At 40.2% G+C, this 22,534-nt stretch overlaps 1 protein-coding gene and 1 pseudogene across 3 annotated transcripts in view; both read right to left on the bottom strand.

Moving 5' to 3' along the window:
- The window catches only part of CFAP54 (cilia and flagella associated protein 54), a 306,329-nt gene that overhangs the window by 146,356 nt on the left and 137,439 nt on the right, over positions 1-22,534 (bottom strand). For all 3 annotated transcript variants that reach the window (XM_081595348.1, XM_081595350.1, XM_081595349.1), the window contains exons 37-39: positions 14,150-14,373; positions 13,914-14,049; positions 10,930-11,038 (exon numbers count right to left, since the gene is read on the bottom strand). In XM_081595348.1, coding sequence (XP_081451474.1) covers positions 10,930-11,038; positions 13,914-14,049; positions 14,150-14,373 — 469 coding nt within the window. The remainder of the gene's footprint in view (positions 1-10,929; positions 11,039-13,913; positions 14,050-14,149; positions 14,374-22,534) is intronic.
- On the bottom strand, positions 16,782-22,321 carry LOC145544577 (translationally-controlled tumor protein-like; annotated as a pseudogene).

The following is a 22,534-nucleotide window of genomic DNA, read 5'->3' as shown; positions in this document are numbered from 1 at the left end:
TATCAATTTCTATTGATTAAAGAGTCCAGGAACCCAGTTCAGTAACACATTCACCCCCTTGATGATCTCATCTAGTCTCATGGGTCTAAGTATCTACATGCTAGTGGCTCCCAAATTTCTCTAGTCCCATCTCTCTTGAAGTCCAGGCTCATTTATCCACTGGTCTCCTCTGCTGGGCACTTAATGGACATCTCACACTTAACATGTTCCCAACTGATTTCCTAACCTTTCCTCCCTAAACCTACTCCTTTCATAGTCTTTCCTCATCTTATTAAAGGGTGGTTCTATTTTTCCAGTTGCTCAGGCCACAAGCTGGCATCATCCTTGACTTTTTACCTCATCTCAAGCCCCAGGTCAAATTCACAACAAATCCTAGAGGCTCCCCATTCAGAAAATGTCTGGAGTGCCACCATCTCTCCCCAGATCTACTCACTACTTCCATTCCACTGTATTCCAAGATCTGACATCTCTTTCTGAATAACTGCGACCACCCCCTAACCAGTCTCCCCATTTCTACCCTTGCCAATCTCAACAAAAGAACCAGAGGGCCCCTTTTAAAATATAAGGTATCCCTTATAAAATATAAGTTATCTCATGTCACACCCCTGTCCAAGACTCCCCCATCACCTAGAGCAAACACTAGTGCCCTTGGATTGACCTCTAAGGCCCACCAAGAAGAAGTACCCTGTGACCTTACTATTCTCCCCCTTACTCCCTCCCACATCAGCATGCTTCCACCCAAGGGTCTTGGCACCAGTGGTTCACTTTGTCCTAGAACATTCTTCCCTCAGATATCCCCAGGTCTGATTCCTCAGCTCCTTAAGCTTATGACTTAACTGTTAACTCCTCAGTGAGGCCTTCTTTGATCATTCTCTTTAAAATTGTCACAACTTCTCTTTTCTTCTCAGCACCCATTAGCTTCTGACCTACTACAGGTTTTACTTATTTATTGATTGCTTCTGACCACTAAAATGCAAGTTCTGTGAGGGCAGAGATTTTTGCCCTTTTTGTCCACTGAATTCACCCCTGGCCTATAACTGTACCTATTACATGGTATGTGCTCAGTAAATATTCGTTACATGAATGAATGACAACAGTTTTCAAAGCTAAATGCTTGGGACAAACTTTATTAATAATCACTTCCATAGGCCTTAATCTCAATTTATTGTCACAGTATCTTACAACTAGTAGAGATAAATGTCACTCATACTTTACAAAGGAGGAAAAGTGAATTTGAGGGACATTCACTTGTCTTAATTGGAGAAGGAAAAGGCAACCCAACTCCAGTATTCTTGCTTGGGAAATCCCATGGACAGAGAAGCAGGCTACAGTCCATGGAGTCACAAAGAGTCAAACATGACTTAGCAATTAAAAAACAGCAACAACACTTGTTTTAAGCCCTTACAAGACATAAGAGAGAGAACCAGGGTTTTAGTCTGATGCCTTTCCCAAATAGTTTCCCAAAGAGCATCAGATTTGGGGAACAGGCAATGATCCTAATTTAAGGCCTGCTAATGTGGGCACAGAGACACTTTGAGAATAATACAGATTAAGCCTGGGGTCCTTGTAAGCCCAGTGAGGTCTTGGTGAAATTAATAACATGGAGTCACGTTCAGTGGCCATGGAGACACATCTTTCATTACACCTTGATGTCTAGAAACCCTGGAGGCTCTGGTCAAACCAGGAACATGGCCATGTTGAGAGGTGCCTCTGTGCCCCCAGCAAGTTCGCTCATGACACACTTCATGACATGCTTCCCTGTCACACATTTAAGGGATCAAATAATGAGGCACAGGTCACACTCTTCTCCTGCCAGCTTTGCTCTCCTGTCCCCTCCACCTTGTCTCTGCCACCTCCCCCTCCTCTAAGCATGCACAGTCCTGCAGGAGCCCTGACAAGGCAGGCCCTCCCCTCTCCCACCCCAACCCTTGTGCACAACACCCTGAAGATCATAGGCTTCTGCTCTGTTTCTCCACTTTTCCTGCCAGAATTGAAGAGCTTGTCTTTCATTTTTTTCTTCCATAGAGAGTGAGATGAGAGAAAGAAGTTCACCAAAGCAAAGGAAAAGGAGGAAACTGGAAGCCCTCACATATTAATATTTTTAGACAATAACTTTCTCAGGCCTTCATTTGCAAGATCTGTTAAAACTGGGATGGTAAGATTTACCTCTGAGAGTTACTGGACACTATGTTTGAACCTGTTTGTGACATGTCCAGCACAGTACTAGTCATGGAGGAAGCATTTACTAAATGGAGCTCACATTATGACTGTCAGTCATATATTTTAAAAGTGTCCACTGAGCACATACCAGTATTAGGTGCCATGCCAGGCACCAAGCAGGTACAAGTGAACAAAATAGACACACTCCCTGCTCTCCCAGAGCTTACCTTCTAGAATAAATATCACAAAGGCATGCCAGTGATTAGGGATTATAAGAGGGAAAAGAGGAGATGTTTGCCATCTTGAAAATATGAGCTCTGAATAAAATCATCCTGCTACTTTTTAGCAAATATATGCTTATAAATCATTCCTCTTGGTTGTTTTTGTAACTTATATTTTACTTTACTTTTTTTCCCTTTTTTCAAGTCCTAGTACACCCTTTTTTTTTCTTATTGTCTAATTAGGCTTCTGTTGGTGTTTTGGTGGTTGTCTTCAGGAGATAAATGATGCAAAGCAATAAGGAAGTATCATTAGCTTGCAGGCCTTTTTCTGCCATCTCTGTCTCAAGGGGTCCCTCTCTGAGAACTTCTATGGATAATTCAAGAAGCTATTTTAAAGTCACTAATAGCCTCAACAGTTTGAAATAGGTAAAAATAAGAAGGAGGAGGAGGAAAGAAAAGACTAGATTTACTACGTCTCTCATGTACCAGTGTAGACATTAAAATTGAAATGCCAATGACTCCAGAGAAATGGGCTCAACAAGGAAGGATCCCAGTGAGTGATACAAAATTTGGGCCGCTTTCTACACCTCTGGTGACATCAACCCAAATGCCCAGAGGCACTAATAAAACATACCAGCCAGAGGGTTCAATATTCCAACACACGTGGTGACTGAACTATTCTGTTAGACAACTTGGATGGCAATAAGGTCAAAGCTGAAGAAAGAGATCCCAGACAGAAAGCAAAAACAGCTACAATAAAAGGTATATCCATAGAGTTATCACCCCTTTGAAGCTTAACAAGCAGGCAGGTTACTCATCCATACAAAAAATCATCTATAAAGCAAGGTATTCTCACTCCTCCAAATCCTACAGAGACTGTACCAAATTACATATGCATTATTAAATAGCTAGAGGGAGAAAAGAATGCTGTTAAATAATGAGAAAACCAAATGTTCCTAGGCACCGGAGCGTTACAGTATCTGTTCTGAAGAATTAAATGTATCAAGCATTACCACCAAATGCTATTATGCCAAAAGAAAATCTATGATGTTCTAAAGCAGCAATCTGGGATGAAAACCATCAGGAGTATACTTGGTCTTTTTTTAAAATTCTTTTAAGAATTGCAAACATGTCATAGTGATATACATAAGGACCATCATGCCTATAAAGACATTAATGATCTGAATTTAGTACACTGAAAAAAAAAATTAAGCATCCTAAAAATTTGCCTAATACCCCAAAAGCGCAGCCCAAATTATGCTCCTAGACACAGAGGTCCTAGAGTTTTATAAGGAGCTATCAGGTGGATGCCAAGATTTTAATGATAATGGTTCAGTGTAAAACCTGTAGTAGTTATGCAGGATCATCTTAAAATTGTGCAACTATCATAACAAGTAACAATAAAATATCTGTCTCCCCATGACTACTGATATATAGCAATTTTTTTTCTTGAATGCTATACATTAATAAGAGAATCTAACCTCAAAAGGGACAAATGACAGACAGACCTGATAGCTCAGTGGAGCCCTGTGAGCAATCAGACAGACCAGGATTTGAATCATGATTCAAGCACTCACTTGTAACATTTAATTCTCTAATGTGTAATATAAGTATAATAATATCTACCTCCTACAATTGTTGAAGAGTTAGTTGCTCAGTTATGTCTGACTCTTTGCAAACCCATGGACTGTAGCCCGCCAGGCTCCTTTGTTTGTGGAATTCTCCAGGCAAGAATACTGGAGTGGGTAGCCATTCCCTTCTTTAGAGGATCTTCCTGACCCAGGGATGGAACTCAGATCTCCTGCACTGCAGGCAGATTCTTTACCATCTGAGCCACCAGAAGATAATAAAGTACTGGCTCAATCAATTATTACTGCCATTACAATATTTTTTAGGTTTTATCTATTTGAATACTCCTACTCTGTCCATGGGCTTCCTAAGTGACTCAGCAGTAAAGACTCCACCTGCCAAAGCAGGAAACTCGGGTTTGATCCCCGGGTGGGAAAAATCCCCTGAAGAAGGAAATGGCAACCCACTCCAGTATTCTTGCCTGGAGAATTCCATGGACAGAGGAGCATGGAGGGGTACAGTCCATGGGGTCACAAAAGAATCAGACATGACTTAGAGACTAAACAACAACAACAACTCTGTTCATTGCTCAAACTAGCTCTACCTCCACCACCACTGAGAACCGTCTCAAAGGATCACTGAAGCCTGATAATCCCATCTTTCTTTCTGCCCTACCACCCACCCTCTTGCCTTTCCAAATATAACCTAACAACAGACTGGCAACGTGCTTTCCTGACACACTGCAGCCATTGTCATTAAGCACCTACTGGTCACATGGGTCTAGAGTTTTCCTAGGTATGCTTTTCCTAGCTCTTAGATGTTAGTCATCATTTTGATAACAAGCATTTTCTTTCTGTTGTTATTGGAGTATATTTGATTTACAATGTTGTGTTAGTTTCTGCTGCACAGCAAAGTGAATCAGCCATGCATATACATATGTCCACTCTTTTGAAGATTCTTTTCTCATATAGTTCATTACAGGGTACTGAGTAGAGTTCCCTGTGCTATACAGCAGGTCCTTAATAGTTATCTATTTTATGTATAATAGTGTGTATATGTTAGTCCCAATCTCCCAATTCACCTCTCCCCCTCCCCACACCACACCACACCCCCACGCCCCCACCCCCGGTAACCAGAAGATTGATAACAAGCATTTCTGACACATTTTCTCACATTTGTTGCCAGTTCTTTTTAGGATGGAGGGAGCAGTATACATCACATTCTGAGTTATGGATCCCAAGTTGGGGAATCTCCAGAGGCTTGACAGACAAGATAAAGAAAAGGACAACACATCCAGGAAGAAACACGCCCTTTGGAACCAGTCACACGTGACTGACGAGGGGAAGCTGGTCCTCCTGTTGCTCACCGAATATGAGGATATAATTCATCATTGGCAGTAAAACCTACAAGTTCATGGTCACCAACCCTACTCAACTGGATCGTCTACACTGCTCTGCAGCCCTCCTATCCTCCTTTCTCCTATTTTCCAGTCCACCATCTCACATCCCTCCTGGAATCTCAACCTTGGCTGTGCTCTCAACCCCCTGCTTCATTAAGAAAATCTCTAGTGCCTGGTTAAGATGCCTTCAACTTCTACCACTACCATCTACAAATTTTCCTGCGTTTGAACCTGTTCTCTCTTTCCTTTCTTATCTAGCATCAGGGGTGTCCCAACCTCTTAAGTCCCGTATATCCCATTTTCTGCCTTGTTTATCCTCAAGCTCCTTGCCTGATCAAATATCTTTCTCTCCTGGCTCTCCCTCTCTCCTGGCTCTTTCCATTTAATATAGAAATATTCTCTTTCTCTCCTACTAAAACAACCACACAAATAAAACAAAGCCCCCCTGGGCTCCACTTTCCCTTCTGGCTGCTCCTGCTTCTTTCTTGTCACTTCTAAGCTTCATCAAAGGCAACTCTCATTCAGTGACTCTGTGCAGGCACAGCTTACCACTACCGCACCCACCACTCAAAACACTGCCATTACCCTCACAACCATTTCTTTGAAACTACTATTATTAAAGTCATTCATTCAGCAAGTGGACACTGAGTTCCTACTATGTGTCAGGTACTGATGAAGGCACGTGGATTCCATTGATGAACAAACCAATTGTCCTTGACCTCACAGAGCTTACCTTTTATTAGCAGAGACAGACTAGTAATCAATAAATACAATTTTTTAAAAACTGAGTTATAGAATGTGATAAGCAGCTATAAGTGTTTCAGGGGGGAAAAAAAGAATACATTTATTAGGGTAAGAGGAATTGGAAGGAAGGAAGCAGGATGCAGTTTCAAGTAGAATGGTCAGGGTAAGCTTCACTGAAAAGATGAGATGCGCACAAAGATTTTAAGGAAGTGAGGGATTTATCAGAGAGCCATCTGGATGGGGGAAGAGCACTTTAGGAAGGAGAAACAGCTAGAGCAAGACCCTAAGGTGAGGGTGTCATAGCAGAAAAGCCAGGGACAGTGATCTCCCAAATACAATGGACAGAATCCCTCATCTTAGCTGACCTCTCTCTGACTGTTGACTCATACACTCTCTCTCTCTCCTCAGCCTTATTTGTACCACTCTCAGCTCCTGTACCTCCCACCTCTTAAGCCACATCCCAATTTCTTTCAGATGTGGGCTCTGCCTCTGCTTTTTCCATCACAGTCACTAGGGCTCTTCACATAGGCTGTCTTTATCCTTAGGGTACAGAGTACAATCACACTACCCTCCCCTTTTGAAGTTAGATGTGGCCACGTGACTTTAGCCAATAAAATTGTGGAAAATGTGTCACCTTCAGGTATCAGCTAGAAGAGCCATCATCTGACTTATATATAAACTATGAATATAAAGGTACAAAATATGAAAAATATACAAAACATTATTTTTTTCCAGCTAAAAAATGGAGACAACAGCAAACCTACCTCATCAGGCAGTTGTAAGCTAATACTCACAAAACACTTATTAGAGTGCCTGATGTCCAGTGAATTTTATTGAGATTGTTATAATAATAAAACAATCCACGTAAAGCCCTTAGTGTAAAGTGTATGGTATATGCGTGTGGTCTCACTTTAAAGTCTTAACCATTTACTATATGCCTCCAGTTATAGCTGCCCTAGAGGATAACACCAGTGTTCTGTCTCCTGCCTCTAAAACAATCATGGAAGCCTGTGTCGAGATGGACATTCCATCAATCCATGATCAGCTGCTCAACCTCACTGAACACAGTTGCATGAGCGAAAAAAAGACTTTCCCTTGTGTTATGGCAATGAGATTCAGGGATTGTTCATGACTGCTATGTAGCCCAGCCCATTCTGACTGACACAGATTCCAAAGTGATGGCATCCTCAGGTCCATATTCCTAAAACATTCTCTGGGTGACCTTGTTCAAGCCTCTGATTTCAACCACTACCAATGTATTGGTGATGAAAATACAAATCTGCTGAGTGCCTCACTGGTGTACCCAATCAACAGTTCAGATCAATTCAGTCGCTCAGTTGTGTCTGACTCTTTGCGATCCCATGGACGGTAGTACACCAGGCCTCCCTGTCCATCACCAACTCCCAGAGTTTACTCATGTCCATTGAGTCAGTGATACCACCCAAACATCTCATCCTCTGTCATCCTCTTCTCCTCCAGGCTTCAATCTTCCCCAGCATCAGGGTCTTTTCAAATGAGTCAGTTCTTGGCATCAGGTGGCCAAACTGAAACGTCAGCATCAGTCCTTCAAATGAATATTCAGGACAGATTTCCTTTAGGATCGACTGGTTGGATCTCCTTGCTGTCCAAGGGGCTCTCAAGAGTCTTCTCCAACACCACAGTTCAAAAGCATCAATTCTTTACTGCTCAGCCTTCTTTAGAGTCCAGCTTTCACATCCACACATGACTACTGGAAAAACCATAGCTTTGACTAGATGGACCTTTGTTGACAAAATAATGTCTCTGCTTTTTAATATGCTGTCTAGGTTGGTCATAACTTTTCTTCCAAGGAGCAGGCATCTTTTAATTTCATGGCTGCAGTCACCATCTGCAGTGATTTTGGACCCCCCCCCCAAAAAACAAAGTCTGTCACTGTTTTCACTGTTTCCTCATCTATTTGCCATGAAGTGTTGGGACCAGATGCCATGATCTTAGTTTTCTGAATGTTGAGCTTTAAGCCCACTTTTTCACTCTCCTCTTTCACTTTCATCAAGAGGATCTTTAGTTTTTCTTCACTTTCTGCCACAAGGGTGGTGTCATCTGCATATCTGAGATTATTGATATTTCTCCCAGGAATCTTGATTCCAGCTTGCGCTTTATCCAGTCCAGCATCTCTCATGATGAACTCTGCATATAAGTTAAATAAGCAGGGTGACAATATACAGCCTTGATGTACTCCTCTCCCAATTTGGAACCAGTCTGTTGTTCCATGTCCAGTTCAAAACTACTGCTTCTTGACCTGCCTACAGATTTCTCAGGAGGCAGGTCAGGTGGTCTGGTATTCCCATCTCTTTAAGGATTTTCCACAGTTTGTTGTGATCCACACAGTCAAAGGCTTTGGTGTAGTCAATAAAGCAGAAGTAGATGTTTTTCTGGAATGTTCTTGCTTTTTCGATGATCCAGTGGATGTTGGCAATTTGATCTCTGGTTCCTCTGCCTTTTCTAAAACCAGCTTGAATATCTGGAAGTTCACGGTTCATGAACTGTTGAAGCCTGGCTTGAAGAATTTTCTGCATTACTTTGCTAGCATGTGAGATGAGTGCAATTGTGCGGTAGTTTGAGCATTCTTTGGCATTGCATTTCTTTGGGATTGAAACGAAAACTGACCTTTTCCAGTCCTGTGGCCACTGCTGAGTTTTCCAAATTTGCTGGCATATTGAGTGCAGCACCCTCACAGCATCATCTTTTAAGATTTGAAATAGCTCAACTGGAATTCCATCACCTCCACTAGCTTTGTTCGTAGTGATGCTTTCTAAGGCCCACTTGATTTCACATTCCAGGATGTCTGGCTCTAGGTGAATGATCACACCTTCGTGATTATCTGGGTCATGAAGATCTTTTTTGTATAGTAGTTTTTCTGTGTATTCTTGCCATTTCTTCTTAGTATCTTCTGCTTCTGTCAGGTCCCTACCATTTCTGTCCTTTATTGTGCCCATCTTTGCATGAAATGTTCCCTTGGTATCTCTAATTTTCTTGAAGAGATCTCTAGTCTTTCCCATTCTATTGTTTTCCTCTATTTCTTTGCAGTGATCACTGACTGACTGGATGATTCTACTCAGCTATTATTCAGACACCTCAAACTCAGTAATAGCAAAGAGATGTTTTCCTCTAACCTGCCCCCTGCTTCAGTATTTTTTAATAGAGTGAAGATACCAAAACCACTTAGCCACTCAAGCCAGAAACCAAAGCAACTTGAACTCTTCCCTTCCTCATGCATCGCCCTCACCTAACAAGCACACCCCTCTGTTCTCACTATCTAAGTCCAGGACCTCATCATGTCTGTAAACCCATAAGCAGGTAGCAGCAGCTCTCCTGCCGCCATGTGGTCTCCTTCCAACCTATTCCCCACGTTGCTGAAGTGTCTTTCAAAAACACAAATATGATCATTTCATTTTCCTTCTTTAAACTCTTCTAACTAGCTCCCTCCAGCTCCCTAGATAAATCTGAGTCTCTACCCTACCTTCTAAGACCCGTTATTACCCAGTTCCTGCCGACCTTTCTACTCTCAACTTTTGCCTTTTACTTTTATGATAACCCCACTAAATTACATAGAGTCTCTCAAAAATGATGCCAGCCATTAACTATTATTGTTTATAACAGCAGCAGGAGTCACAACAGTAGACCTTACCACTCTACACTATCATCTCTGGCTTATTTATTGGTTTCCTTCAATGGGCTGTAAATCATATAACAAATCTTAAGTCTCATTCATCTTTGTATTCTCAGGACCTCAGTCAGTCATCCAGTTCAGTTGCTCAGTCGTGTCCGACTCTTTGTGACCCCATGGACTGCAGCACGCCAGGCTTCCCTGTCCATCACCAACTCCTGGAGCTTGCTCAAACTCATGTCCATCAAGTTGGTGATGCCATTCAACCACCTCATCCTCTGTCATCCTCTTCTCCTGCCTTCAATCTTTCCCAGTTTCTCAGGACGTAGTATAGCACTTAACACATGGTAGATACTCAATAAATATTTGCTGAATGACTGAATGGCTGCCTGACTCAAGAAATGAATGAATGAATGCATAAATACATACATACACACATACATACCTAAAATAAATAGATAAATAAATGAAGGAATCCAAACACATCAAGGCTTCCCAGGTCATGCTAGTGGTAAAGAACCTGCCTGTCAGTGCAGGAGATATCAAAGGGAAGACTTGCATTTCTTTCCTTTACCCAAAACAGAGACAGGAAAACCACCACTGAGAGAGGCATTACTTCCATTTTCATCCCTTCCCATCACCTCATTCCTATAAGCCACATTGCCAAAACATTCCAAGAGGGCTCACCAGCTAAAAGCAAAGGAGTCATGATGTTTCAGAATCTTCTGTTGTACTCTTGTTTAAAAACCAACAAGTTAACCTTGGTAACACCAGTAGAAAAACAATCCATACTGATTATGGAAATGGAAGTTTTTATGGGAATCAAGTTAGAACCAAGAAAATAGCAAAAGATCAGTTCAAAGAGTTCCCAAGTGAGATTAAAAATAGAGAAAAACTTGTGAAAGTCTTTTCTCATCTTTACTTTTCCCCATCAATTTCCTTTTTCCCTCTTCTCTTATTTCCCTTCTTTAACTTACAGATTAAACTAATAAAAAACATGAGATTTAATTCTCCTTAAGTGACATTTATAGCAATATAAGACGGTAAATAGCAAATGCATTATTTTCAGTCAAATCTGCAAAAGAGATTTTGCAAACACTTTAATTGTGGGAGCCTGGACATGCAGAACACAACAGCAAATCTTGTTTTGAAAAAGAGAGAAAGAGCTTCAAACTAAGATTGGTTCCAACCTGAATAGATAAGCTTTTTAAGGACATCTGCTCGGTGTCCCACAGCTGTCACTTTATTGGTTGGAGGATTAACCTTGAGCTGTATCCCAACGAAATTTCGGCAGGTTATCTTTAAAAAGGAAGGAGAAAACAAATATCACTTAGGTATTTAGAGCCAAAATTTTTGCTTACTTGAAATGTTCATCTTATTTTTCATTAGCCAAAAAGAAGAGATACAAAAAGATGCTACAAATAAAAATAGAGTAACACTCAATCATGAGAACTTTTGGGGGAAAGAAAGTGGCTACATAATTTTTCGTATTTCTTATGTATACCACAGCTGGAAAAGCATTAGGCAAATTATGTAGAGCAATTAGAATAATTTCTCTGATGTTCTGTAAATTCACTAGTCTAACTATATCTCCCATTATGTAACTTGAAACATATTTAAAATAGAGGCTGCTTTTTCAATGGCAGATTTCCCCTCCATTCATAATTAACGCTATTTAAACTTCCCTGGTGGAGTTTTTCAGAACTAAATCCTCTGTAGTATTTTTTAAAGTATTTTTTAACAGATAATTGAGTCCTAAAATGATAAAATATATGAAACAGAGCATTTTTAGACATAAGGTAATTCTTTTAAAAGGTCCAAGATCCTCTTCTCTCCATTTCTCCACCCCGTCTCCCACACCCCTGCTCAAAATACAACCATCCTTGAACCCCAGTCTGACATAGATGATGCTTCTTTATTATTGTCCCTTGTAGTTACCTCTACGATGAGACGTAAGGACAGTCTAAGAAAATGCAAATTCCTTCCCCCAGCCTATTAAGATCTTACTTGACCTAGTCCTTCCCCCCTCTCCAGCTTCATTTAAAAACTCTTTACTGAACACTTATTATGTGCCAGGCACTACTCCAAGCTCACAGATGATATAGCAGAAAACAAAATAAGCAAAAATTCCTCTTCTTGTGGTATTTATTCTAGTGGAAATAGACAATAAACAAAATATAGAGTACATGATAAAGTGGACTAAGAGTTATAAATGCTATAGAGAAAAACAGACAAACAGACACATACATTTAAACAAGCCAGTGAGGGAAAAGTCTTCACAGAGAATGCGATATTCAGTCAAGACTGGAAAAGGTGTGGGAAAAATCAATGTGGATATTTGGGGAGGGGAGAGACAGACAGCTGTAACTAGTTTTGCTTCTTTGATTGAACCCTGACTGATACAAGCAGTTAGATACATCAGCACAGAATACAGGAGAAAGGTCTAGACGGGAGATGTGATTTTGGTAGCCATCATCATAAAGATGTTTACTTTGAGCCACAGGTTGATTTAACTCTCCAACAGGGAATACCTAGATAGAGAGTACTGGAGGACCAAGAACAGGGAATACCTAGATAGAGAGTACTGGAGGACCAAGAACAGGGAATACCTAGATAGAGGGTACTGGAGGACCAAGAACAGGGAATACCTAGATAGAGAGTACTGGAGGACCAAGAACAGGGAATACCTAGATAGAGGGTACTGGAGGACCAAGTACAGGGAATACCTAGATAGAGGGTACTGGAGGACCAAGAACAGGGAATACCTAGATAGAGAGTACTGGAGGACCAAGAACAGGGAATACCTAGATAGAGAGTACTGGAGGACCAAGAACAGAACTCTGGGCTCTACTAACACTGAGACATTGGGGAGAAGAGGAGGAAGCGCCCAAGAAGATGTGGAAGGAGCAGCCCCTTCTTCTTCTCATCTCTCTTGTCTGCTGCACTGCAGGGTCTGGGCTTCCTTCCTGTCCCATCTCAGGGTCTTTGATCCTGTTCTCCTCTTAGGCTGGAATGTTCTTTTCCACTATAGGGCTGGCCTCTTCCCACCAAATGTGACCATCTCCAAGAGACCTTCCCAATCACCTCTGCTCAACTTTTATACCTCTCACCCCAGTCTATCTCTATCCCATGTACCAATTTTATCTTCTTCAGAGAATCTATGATGATCATAAATCTTTTTATCTGTTTACATATTTATCCACTAGTCCTACCTCCATGCTTCTGAAACTAAACTCCATAAAGCAAGAACACAGCTCTCTCTACATAGAATATGCAAGAGGCAAGAACATGCCAAGGCCATAAGCAGCCTTTGTGAGAAGGAAAAAATGGGAGTCTTCTCCGGTGGGGAGGCTGCAAGCCCCTCAAGCCCACATGGACTAGTGTGTGGGGCAGGGGCTGGATTCAGCACCCCCAACATATGCCAAGTGCCCTAGGGCAGGACACAGACTGCACAGTTGAATGCAGCAGCTCTAATCTTAGGGAGTTAATACATATTTATTAAGCTAATAAATGAGAGAATGAGTGTGAAGTCACTCAGTCACGTTCAACTCTTTGTGACCCCATGGACTATAGCCCAACAGGCTCTACTGTCCATGGAATTTTTTAGGCAAGAGTACTGGAGTGGGTTGTCATTTCCTTCTCCAGGGGATCTTCCTGACCCAGGGATTGAACCTGGGTCTCCCGCATTACAGGCAGATGCTTTACCATCTGAGCAAATGAGAGAATAGATGTATCTCTTTCCTCCCTCAACTTAAAGCTGCAAAATGTCATTCCTGAGAACTTTTGCCTTCACAGGCCTACTGCTCCATTAAAAAATATTATTAAAACTGAAACACTGTCTTTAACGTAAAAGTTCCTTTTTTCTTCTTATTGTAAAAGAAAGCAAAACATTTAATGGCTCCTAAAAAAGTGATATGTCTCCAGCACTCTTCTCACTGTGCCTAATGGGTAAATCAGCTTTGACATGGATATAAGCTCCTTGTGTACAAGGACTTAATTTTTGTTTTCTCTGTATCTGGAAAATACTGGCAAACAGCGATTCTCAACAATGTTTGCTCATTTGAATGATAAATGCCTAAGTGAAAATAGCAACGTTTATCTGATCCCAAATCTTGCTAGTTATATGCATACTAATAAGAAATCACAACTGCATGAATAACAGAGCCAAACTTACCTTCTGTTTGTACTCAGCCTCATATCTTATACAAGCCTGTTGGCTGATGTCTGGGCCCTTGCATTTGGATATTTGCAGTAGCAGCTGGCGCTGCGCGTAAACCAGGAGTGGAGTCACTTGTTCTGTATATCTTTCACTGGATACGAGAAAAATATATATTAGAAACAAACATTAGTAAAGACATGTTCTTCTCAGTGAAGTCTATCGCTGTTAGCCGCCCTTTCAGAGGTACTTACTGCGAAATTGCATTGAACTGAATGGCAAGTGATACGAGTGTTTCCCATTTTTCTACTTGATAGACAAGTTCCAGAGATTTTAACACAAAGTCATGGATCCATTTCAAATCGACCACATTGACATCATCCAGAGGATGCTCAAAGGTAAGGCTGGAACCACCGTTATCATTTTTAATATTTCCGTAGCAACTCGGAACACTGAACTCTCCTTTTTCATCAATAGTCTGCAAGTAGCACATTGAAATAAAACTTTGAAATTTCATGTTTCACTACTTGTTTGGTCTGAACACGGAATGAATAGCTAAAAATATAACATGGAAAAGAACTGAGCAGAAAAAAAATTGAATATATTTATTATGCAAATCAAAGCTTGATAATACTGTCCAACAGCTCTTCTGTGATGAAGGAAATGTGTTGCATTTGTGCTGTTCCATACAGTAGCCACTAAGCACATGTGGATACTGAGCTGTTGAATTATGACTACAGCAACTGGATTTTTAAGTTTATTTAATTTTAATTATTTAAGCCTAAATATAAATAGCCACATATGGTTAGTCATTACTATACTTCCTGGTACATAGTCACTATTTAAGTAAGAATATTAAACCAATAAATAAGGTAAAGTTATGAGGAAAAACAGGCTATAGTATATACAAATGATTAAATTTCCCTAATACATTGGTTACATTCAGTTTGTACAAAAATTTGCCCAGTTCCCTGATGCAAATGTCAAACTTAGGGAGAAAAAAGTCTTCTAGAAGACCCTCTTTTCACCAAAATTAAAGAGCTACTGTGTAACTATTGTATTCATTTCCTGTAAGTCCCTACTGCATTTGATACACCCTAGAAATGTTTTAATTTTAAAAATTTATTTATTCTTAATTGAAGGATATTTGCTTTACAGTGTTGTGTTGGTTTCTGCCAAACATCAACATTAATCAGCCACAGGTATATATATATGTCCTCTCCTTGAATATCCCTCCCACTTCCCTCCCCATCCCACACCTCTAGGTTGTTACAGAGTCCAGATTTGAGTTCCCTGAGCATACAGCAAATTCCCACTGGCTATTTATTTTACATATGGTAATGTATATTTCCATGTTACTCTCTTCATACATCCCATCCTCTCCTTCCTCCCCCCTCACCGTGTCCATCAGTCTGTTCTCTATGTCTGTGTCTCCTTTGCTGCCCTAAAAATAATTTCATCAGTACCATCTTTCTAGATTCCTTATATATGCATTACTATACAATATTCATCTTTCTCTTTCTGACTTACTTCGCTCTGTATAATAGGCTATAGGCTCATCCACCTCATTAGAACTGACTCAAATGTGCTCCTTTTTATGGTTGAGTAATATTCAATTGTATATCCATACCACAGCTTATTTATCCATTCATCTGTTGATGGACATTTAAGTTGCTTCCATGCCCTAGCTATTGTAAATTGTGCTGCAATGAACATTGGGGGTACATGTGTCTTTTTCAATTTTGGTTTCCTCAGGGTATATGCCTCCTAGTGGGATTACCGGGTCATATGGTAGTTTTATTCCTAGTTTTTTAAGGAATCTCCATACTGTTTTCCATACTGGCTGTATCAACTTACATTCTCACCAACAGTGCAAGAGGCTTCCCTTTTCTCCACATCCTCTCTAGCATTTATTGTTTGTAGATTCTTTTTGATGATAGCCATTCTGACTGGTGTGAAGTGATATCTCATTGTAGTTTCAATCTGCATTTCTCTAATAATGAGTGATGTTGAGCATCTTTTCACGTGTTTATTAGCAAAATCCTTTAGATCCACCTACTCACCAGACTATTGGAGAAGGGCAGGGCAACCCACTCTGGTGTCCTTGCCTGGAGAATCCCACGGACAGAGGAGCCTAGTGGGCTACAGTCCATGGGGTCGCAAAGAGTCGAACACGACTGAAGCAACTTAGCACACACACACTGGACAGACTATAGCCCAATAAAGTTAGTAGGGCTTCCCTGGCGACTCAGCAGTAAAGAATCTGCCTGCCAGTGCAGGAGACATGGGTTCAATCCCTGGGTTGGGAAGATTCCCTGGAGAAAGAAATGACAACCCACTCCGGTATTCTTGCCTGGGAAATCCCATGGACAGAAGAGCCAGGCAGGCTACAATCCATGGGGTCAGACTAAACAACAATAACAACAAACCGAGTCTAGCCTCTCCTAATTTGGTGTTACCATTAATGGTAACTGCAACAATAACATGCATAGGAGAGAGTAGGTATCAACAAAAGTAGTAAAGACCAGAAGTGCTTCCACTTGCCTCAAAAGTAGAGGATAAACATTCCCTCCCATAAGATTCATAGCCCTTGAATTTGGAAGAGACCTTGAAAATCATCTGCTTGTGAAGGTATGAATAATAGGTGTGACATACATGACCTGTGTGAATTTGCCCCCTTAGCACAGTGTCTGGCACGTAACATGCTCAGTAAAAGATAGATGTCATTTGTTTGATAGTATAAGCTCCGCCCTTGTAATCCAATAATCAAAAGTCAAAGAACTCAAATGACACCAGTTCCATTTATCTAAGTTCTCTTGCTATGCAAATGATAAACGGAATAATTTATGATTATAGGTGATAGATCTAAAGTTATTTCCAGATTTGTTAACATTTCTCCATTTCTAAACCATTCATAAAGGAAATTATACATGGGGTGATACCATCTTTACGGTAGTCTAGTAGAGCAACCACACTATCTAGATTCATATCTTCACCAATAAAAAACTGGTAGTTTTTTAAAAAAATTAGCAAGGAAATGCTTGATTTATTTTTCAGACTCTCTCATAAAAGGTTTTATTCTTTCTGGTCTCTGTTCTTCAAGTCTGCCTCTGATTGAGATCATGAAATCTTTTATTTCTTTATTTTTTTAAAATTTTATTTTTTTTGGCTGTGCAGAATCTTCATTGCTGCATGAGTTTTTCTTTAGTTGCAGAAAGTAAGGGCTCCTCTCTAGTTGCAGTGCACAGACTTCTCATTGTGGTGGCTTCTCTTGTTGAGGAGCACAGGCTCTCGGGCATGCAGGCTTCAGTAGCTGCAGCATGTGGGCTCAGTAGTTGTGGCTCCCAGACTCTAGAGCCTAGGCTCAATAGTTGCGGCACATGTGCTTAACTGCTTCGTGGCATGTGGGATCTTTCCAGATCAGGGATCAAACTTGTGTCTCCTGCATTGTCACACAGATTCTTTTACCACTGAACCACCAGGAAAGCCTTGATTTATTTCTTACATGCTCCTTTTGTGAAACTAGTTTTCTGCAAGTGATGATTCATGATCATATCAACACCAGTGAATACTGTGCTTTCACCTTGGGTACTGAAAGCACTGGATAGCAAAGTACATCTCCATCAGTGTTATCCTCGGCCGTGCTGACCATCTTCCCCTCCACTTTCAGGCGCAGCCTGCTCAGGATCTTCAGGATCTTATAATCGTCAGGGAACATCACATGATGGCTGATGAGGTCCAGGTAAATAGTTGTGATAGAAGGAGATGACAGCTTCCCTGGGTTAGCAGGTACCCAGAGCTCAGAGCGAGCATTGTTCAACCAGAGGTAGAGAAGGAGCAGATGGAAAAAGTGATACAGAATTTTGTAAATACTTTTTCTGTATTTATTTGAATGGCCATATGATTTTTCTCATTTATTCTGTTAATATGGTGAATTACATTGATTCATTTTCAAATGTGAACCTTACATATCTGGGACCAAACCCCACTTGATCATCATTTGTATATATTATATATATTCTTTGTATATTTTATATAATGCTGGGATTAATTTGCTAATACTTCATTAAGGACTTTGGTGTATGTGTTCATGAGTAATATTGATTAATATTTTTCTTTTTGATGTCCCTGTCAGGGTTAAGCTGGACTCACTTCCCAAAAAACAGTTATTTATTATTTCTTCCATTATGTTTGCTAGAATTCTGTAGAAAAGTATTCTGGGCCTGGAGTTTTATGTCAAAGTTTCTGATTATAAACTCAATTTAATATATTTAGGTTAATTCATTTTTATCTATCACTTTTGTGTCAGTTTTGTTAAGTTGTACTTTCTAATAGACATGTCCACTTCATCTAAGTTATCAAATTTATTAGTAAAAATTGGATATGATTTCTCTTATTTTTCTTTTAATATATATGGGAACTATAACTATATCCCTCTTTTGTTACTAATAACAGTAATTCACACTTTTATCACTTTTGTTCATCAGTATTCCTAAGAGTCTGTCAATTTTAATCATATTTTCAAAAGATTAATTGACTGACTTTATTAATTTTCTGGGTTGTTTTGTATCTAATTTACTTCTACTCTTACCATTTTCTTCTTTCTTACTATTTTCACTATTCTTTTTGCTTACTTTGGGTTTAATTTACTCTTCTTTTTCTAGCTCCTATAGATGAACACTTAAATGGTTGATATTATATCTGTTAGTATTTACTAAACATTTATAGCTATTAATTTCCTGCTAAGCATTGGCTTATTGCATCTCAAAATTTTGATATGTTACCATCAGTTGAAAGATTTTTTAAATTTCTCTTATATTTTCTTATTTGACCCATGGATTATTTAGAATTGTGTTGTTTAATTTCTAGATATTTAAAGATTTTTCTTCTGACATTATATTAATCTGTTTATAATGTAGGAGACATAAGAAAGCCTTCCTCAGTGATCAATGCAAAGAAATAGAGGAAAACAACAGAATAGGAAAGATTAGAGATCTCTTCAAGAAAATTAGAGACACCAGGGAACATTTCATGCAAAGATGGGCTCAATAAAGGACAGAAATGGTAGGGACCTGACAGAAGCAGAAGATATTAAGAAGAAGTGGCAAGAATACACAGAAGAACTGTACAAAAAAGATCTTCACGACCCAGATAATCACGATGGTGTAATCACTCACCTAGAGCCAGACATCTTGGAATGTGAAATCAAGTGGGCCTTAGAAAGCATCACTACAAACAAAGCTAGTGGAGGTGATGGAATTCCAGTTGAGCTATTTCAAATCCTCAAAGGTGATGCTGTGAAAGTGCTGCACTCGATATGCCAGCAAATTTGGAAAACTCAGCAGTGGCCACAGGACTGGAAGAGGTCAGTCTTCGTTCCAATCCCAAAGAAAGGCAATGCCAAAGAATGCTCAAACTACCGCACAATTGCACTCATCTCACATGCTAGTAAAGTAATGCTCAAAATTCTCCAAGCCAGGCTTCAGCAATACGTGAACCGTGAACTTCCAGATGTTCAAGCTGGTTTTAGAAAAGGCAGAGGAACCAGAGATCAAATTGCCAATATCCGCTGGATCATCGAAAAAGCAAGAGAGTTCCAGAAAAACATCTATTTCTGCTTTATTGACTATGCCAAAGCCTTTGACTGTGTGGATCACAATAAACTGTGGAAAATTCTGAAAGAGATGGGAATACCAGACCATCTGACCTGTCTCTTGAGAAACCTGTATGCAGGTCAGGAAGCAACAGTCAGAACTGCACATGGAACAACAGACTGGTTCCAAATAGGAAAAGGAGTACGTCAAGGCTGTATATTGTCACCCTGCTTATTTAACTTAGATGCAGAGTACATCATGAGAAACGCTGGGCTGGAAGAAACACAAGCTGGAATCAAGATTGCCGGGAGAAATATCAATAACCTCAGATATGTGGATGACACCACCCTTATGGCAGAAAGTGAAGAAGAACTAAAGAGCCTCTTGATGAAGGTGAAGGAGGAGAGTGAAAAAGTTGGCTTAAAGCTCAACGTTCAGAAAACTAAGATCATGGCATCTGGTCCCATCACTCCATGGGAAATAGATGGGGAAACAGTGGAAACAGTGTCAGACTTGACTTTTTTGGGCTCCAGAATCACTGCTGATGGTGACTGCAGCCATGAAATTAAAAGACGCTTACTCCTTGGAAGGAAGGTTATGGCCAACCTAGATAGCATGTTTAAAAGCAGAGACATTACTTTGCCAACAAAAGTCCGTCTAGTCAAGACTATGGTTTTTCCAGTGGTCATGTATGGATGTGAGAGTTGGACGGTGAAGAAAGCTGAGTGCCGCAGAATTGATGCTTTTGAACTGTGGTGTTGGAGAAGACTCTTGAGAGTTTCTTGGACTGCAAGGAGATCCAATCAATCCATCCTAAAAGAGATCAATCCTGGGTGTTCATTGGAAGGTCTGATGTTGAAGCTGAAGCTCCAATACTTTGGCCACCTCATGCGAAGGGTTGACTCATTGGAAAAGACCCTAATGCTGGGTAGGATTGGGGGCGGGAGGAGAAGGGGACGACAGAGGATGAGATGGTTGGATGGCATCACCGACTCGATGAACATGGGTTTGGGTAGACTCCGGGAGTTGGTGATGGACAGAGAGGCCTGGTGTGCTGCAATTCATGGGGTCGCAGAGAGTTGGACACGACTGAGCGACTGAACTGAACAATCCATCTTGGTGAACACACTATGTGCTTTGTTTCCAACCTCCCTCAATGTACTGTACATCACCACCCCACACTGACACTAACCACCCCACAGTTAGGGTCAGACTCCACAGGCTTAAGGGCTAAGTGCTCACTGGAAATGCCAGTCACAGGTCCTGTGGCACCTGAATTTCTGACTGCCCAGTTGTAAACTCAGGTTCAGTAATTTCCTAGAATGACTCAGAACTCACTGACACAGTTTTCTTATAAAGGATACAACCCAAGAATAGCCAAATGCAAGAAGGGCCAGGTCTGGATGGGTCTAAGATAAGGCACTTCTGTGACCTCTCCCTATGGACTCAGGGCCTGATATCTGATGGGTACCTCAATGTGTCCACCAAGCAGAAAGTTCTTCAAGCTTTGGGTGTCCAAAGTATATTCTGAATCTCTGTTATTTGGTGTATACACATTTATGATTATTATGTCTTTCTGATTAACTGAGTTTCTTCTCATTATGAAAGGTCCCTCTTTATCTTTCAATATACTTTTTGACTTGAAGATCATTTTATCTAATGTTAATATAGGCTCACCAACCTTTCTATGCTAACTATTTTCGTAGTATAATTCTTCCACTGTTTTATTTTCAATCTCTCTGTTTCTTCATATCTAGAGTGCTTCTCCTATGGACAAATACGTCTTTCCTTTTTTATTTATTTTGTTTGTTTGTTTGTTTTGTTGTTGTTGTTGTTTTTATTTTAAATTAGTTTATTTATCTATTTTTTAACTTTACAATATTGTATTTGTTTTGCCATACACTGACATGAATCCACCATGGGTGTACATGTTTTCCACTTCCAGAACCCCCCCTCACCTCCCTCTCCATCCCATCCCTCCGGGTCATCCCGGTGCACCAGCCCCAAGCACCCTGTATCATGCATCGAACCTGGACTGGCGATTTGTTTCACATATGATAATCTACATGCTTCAGTGCCATTCTTCCATATCATCCCACCCTCGCCCTTTCCCATAGAGTCCATAATACTGTTCTATTTATCTGTGACTCTTTCGATGTCTCGCAAAACCACAATGAGGTACCATTTCACGCCTGTCAGAATGGCTGCTATCCAAAAGACTACAAGCAATAAATGCTGGAGAGGGTGTGGAGAAAAGGGAACCCTCTTACACTGTTGGTGGGAATGCAAGCTAGTACAGCCACTATGGAGAACAGTGTGGAGATTCCTCAAAAAACTGGAAATAGAACTGCCATATGACCCAGCAATCCCACTGCTGGGCATACACACTGAGGAAACCAGACTTGAAAGAGAGACGTGTACCCCAATGTTCTTTCCTTTTTTAATCCAGACAATCTCTGCCTTTTAACTGGGGTATTTAGTCTACTTATGTTCAATACAGTTATTGATATAATTGGGTTAGGTTATTTGCTATTTTCTATTTGTTCCATGTGTTTGTATTTCTCTTTCCCTGCTTTCTTTAGTTAACTGACTATTATTTAGTTTTCCATTTTAGTTTTAATTTGGCCTTTTAGCTATATCACTTTTTTGGTAGTTACTTGGGTGATTATTAAATGCATACTTAACATCACATTCCACTTAAAGTTAATGCTGTATCACTTTATATTTATATAAAGTTTAAAAACTTATAACAGTTCCATTTTATTTGCCATCCCAGTCTTTTGTACTATCATTATTGTATATTTTACATCTGAAAAACGTTATAAACCCCATGATTCAAAATATTTATGTGTTTACTAATTTTTAATGTGTTTAAGTTATATGAGGTTTGCTTTTTTTCAATTGTATTTTCATGCTTTAAACCATAGTGTGGTAGATTTGAAATGGCTGCAAATTCTATACCTAGAGAAATAGAACAGGGACTAAAACAAGTTATCAACCAACAAGCTACATGATCTGTTTTAGGGTCTCTGTCAAATGATTGCT

This window comes from Giraffa tippelskirchi, chromosome 4, assembly GCF_054371585.1.
Source record: "Giraffa tippelskirchi isolate mGirTip1 chromosome 4, T2T-mGirTip1v1.2.pri, whole genome shotgun sequence".
Taxonomy (NCBI): domain Eukaryota; kingdom Metazoa; phylum Chordata; class Mammalia; order Artiodactyla; family Giraffidae; genus Giraffa; species Giraffa tippelskirchi.
This window is presented reverse-complemented; position numbering and strand designations above follow the sequence as displayed.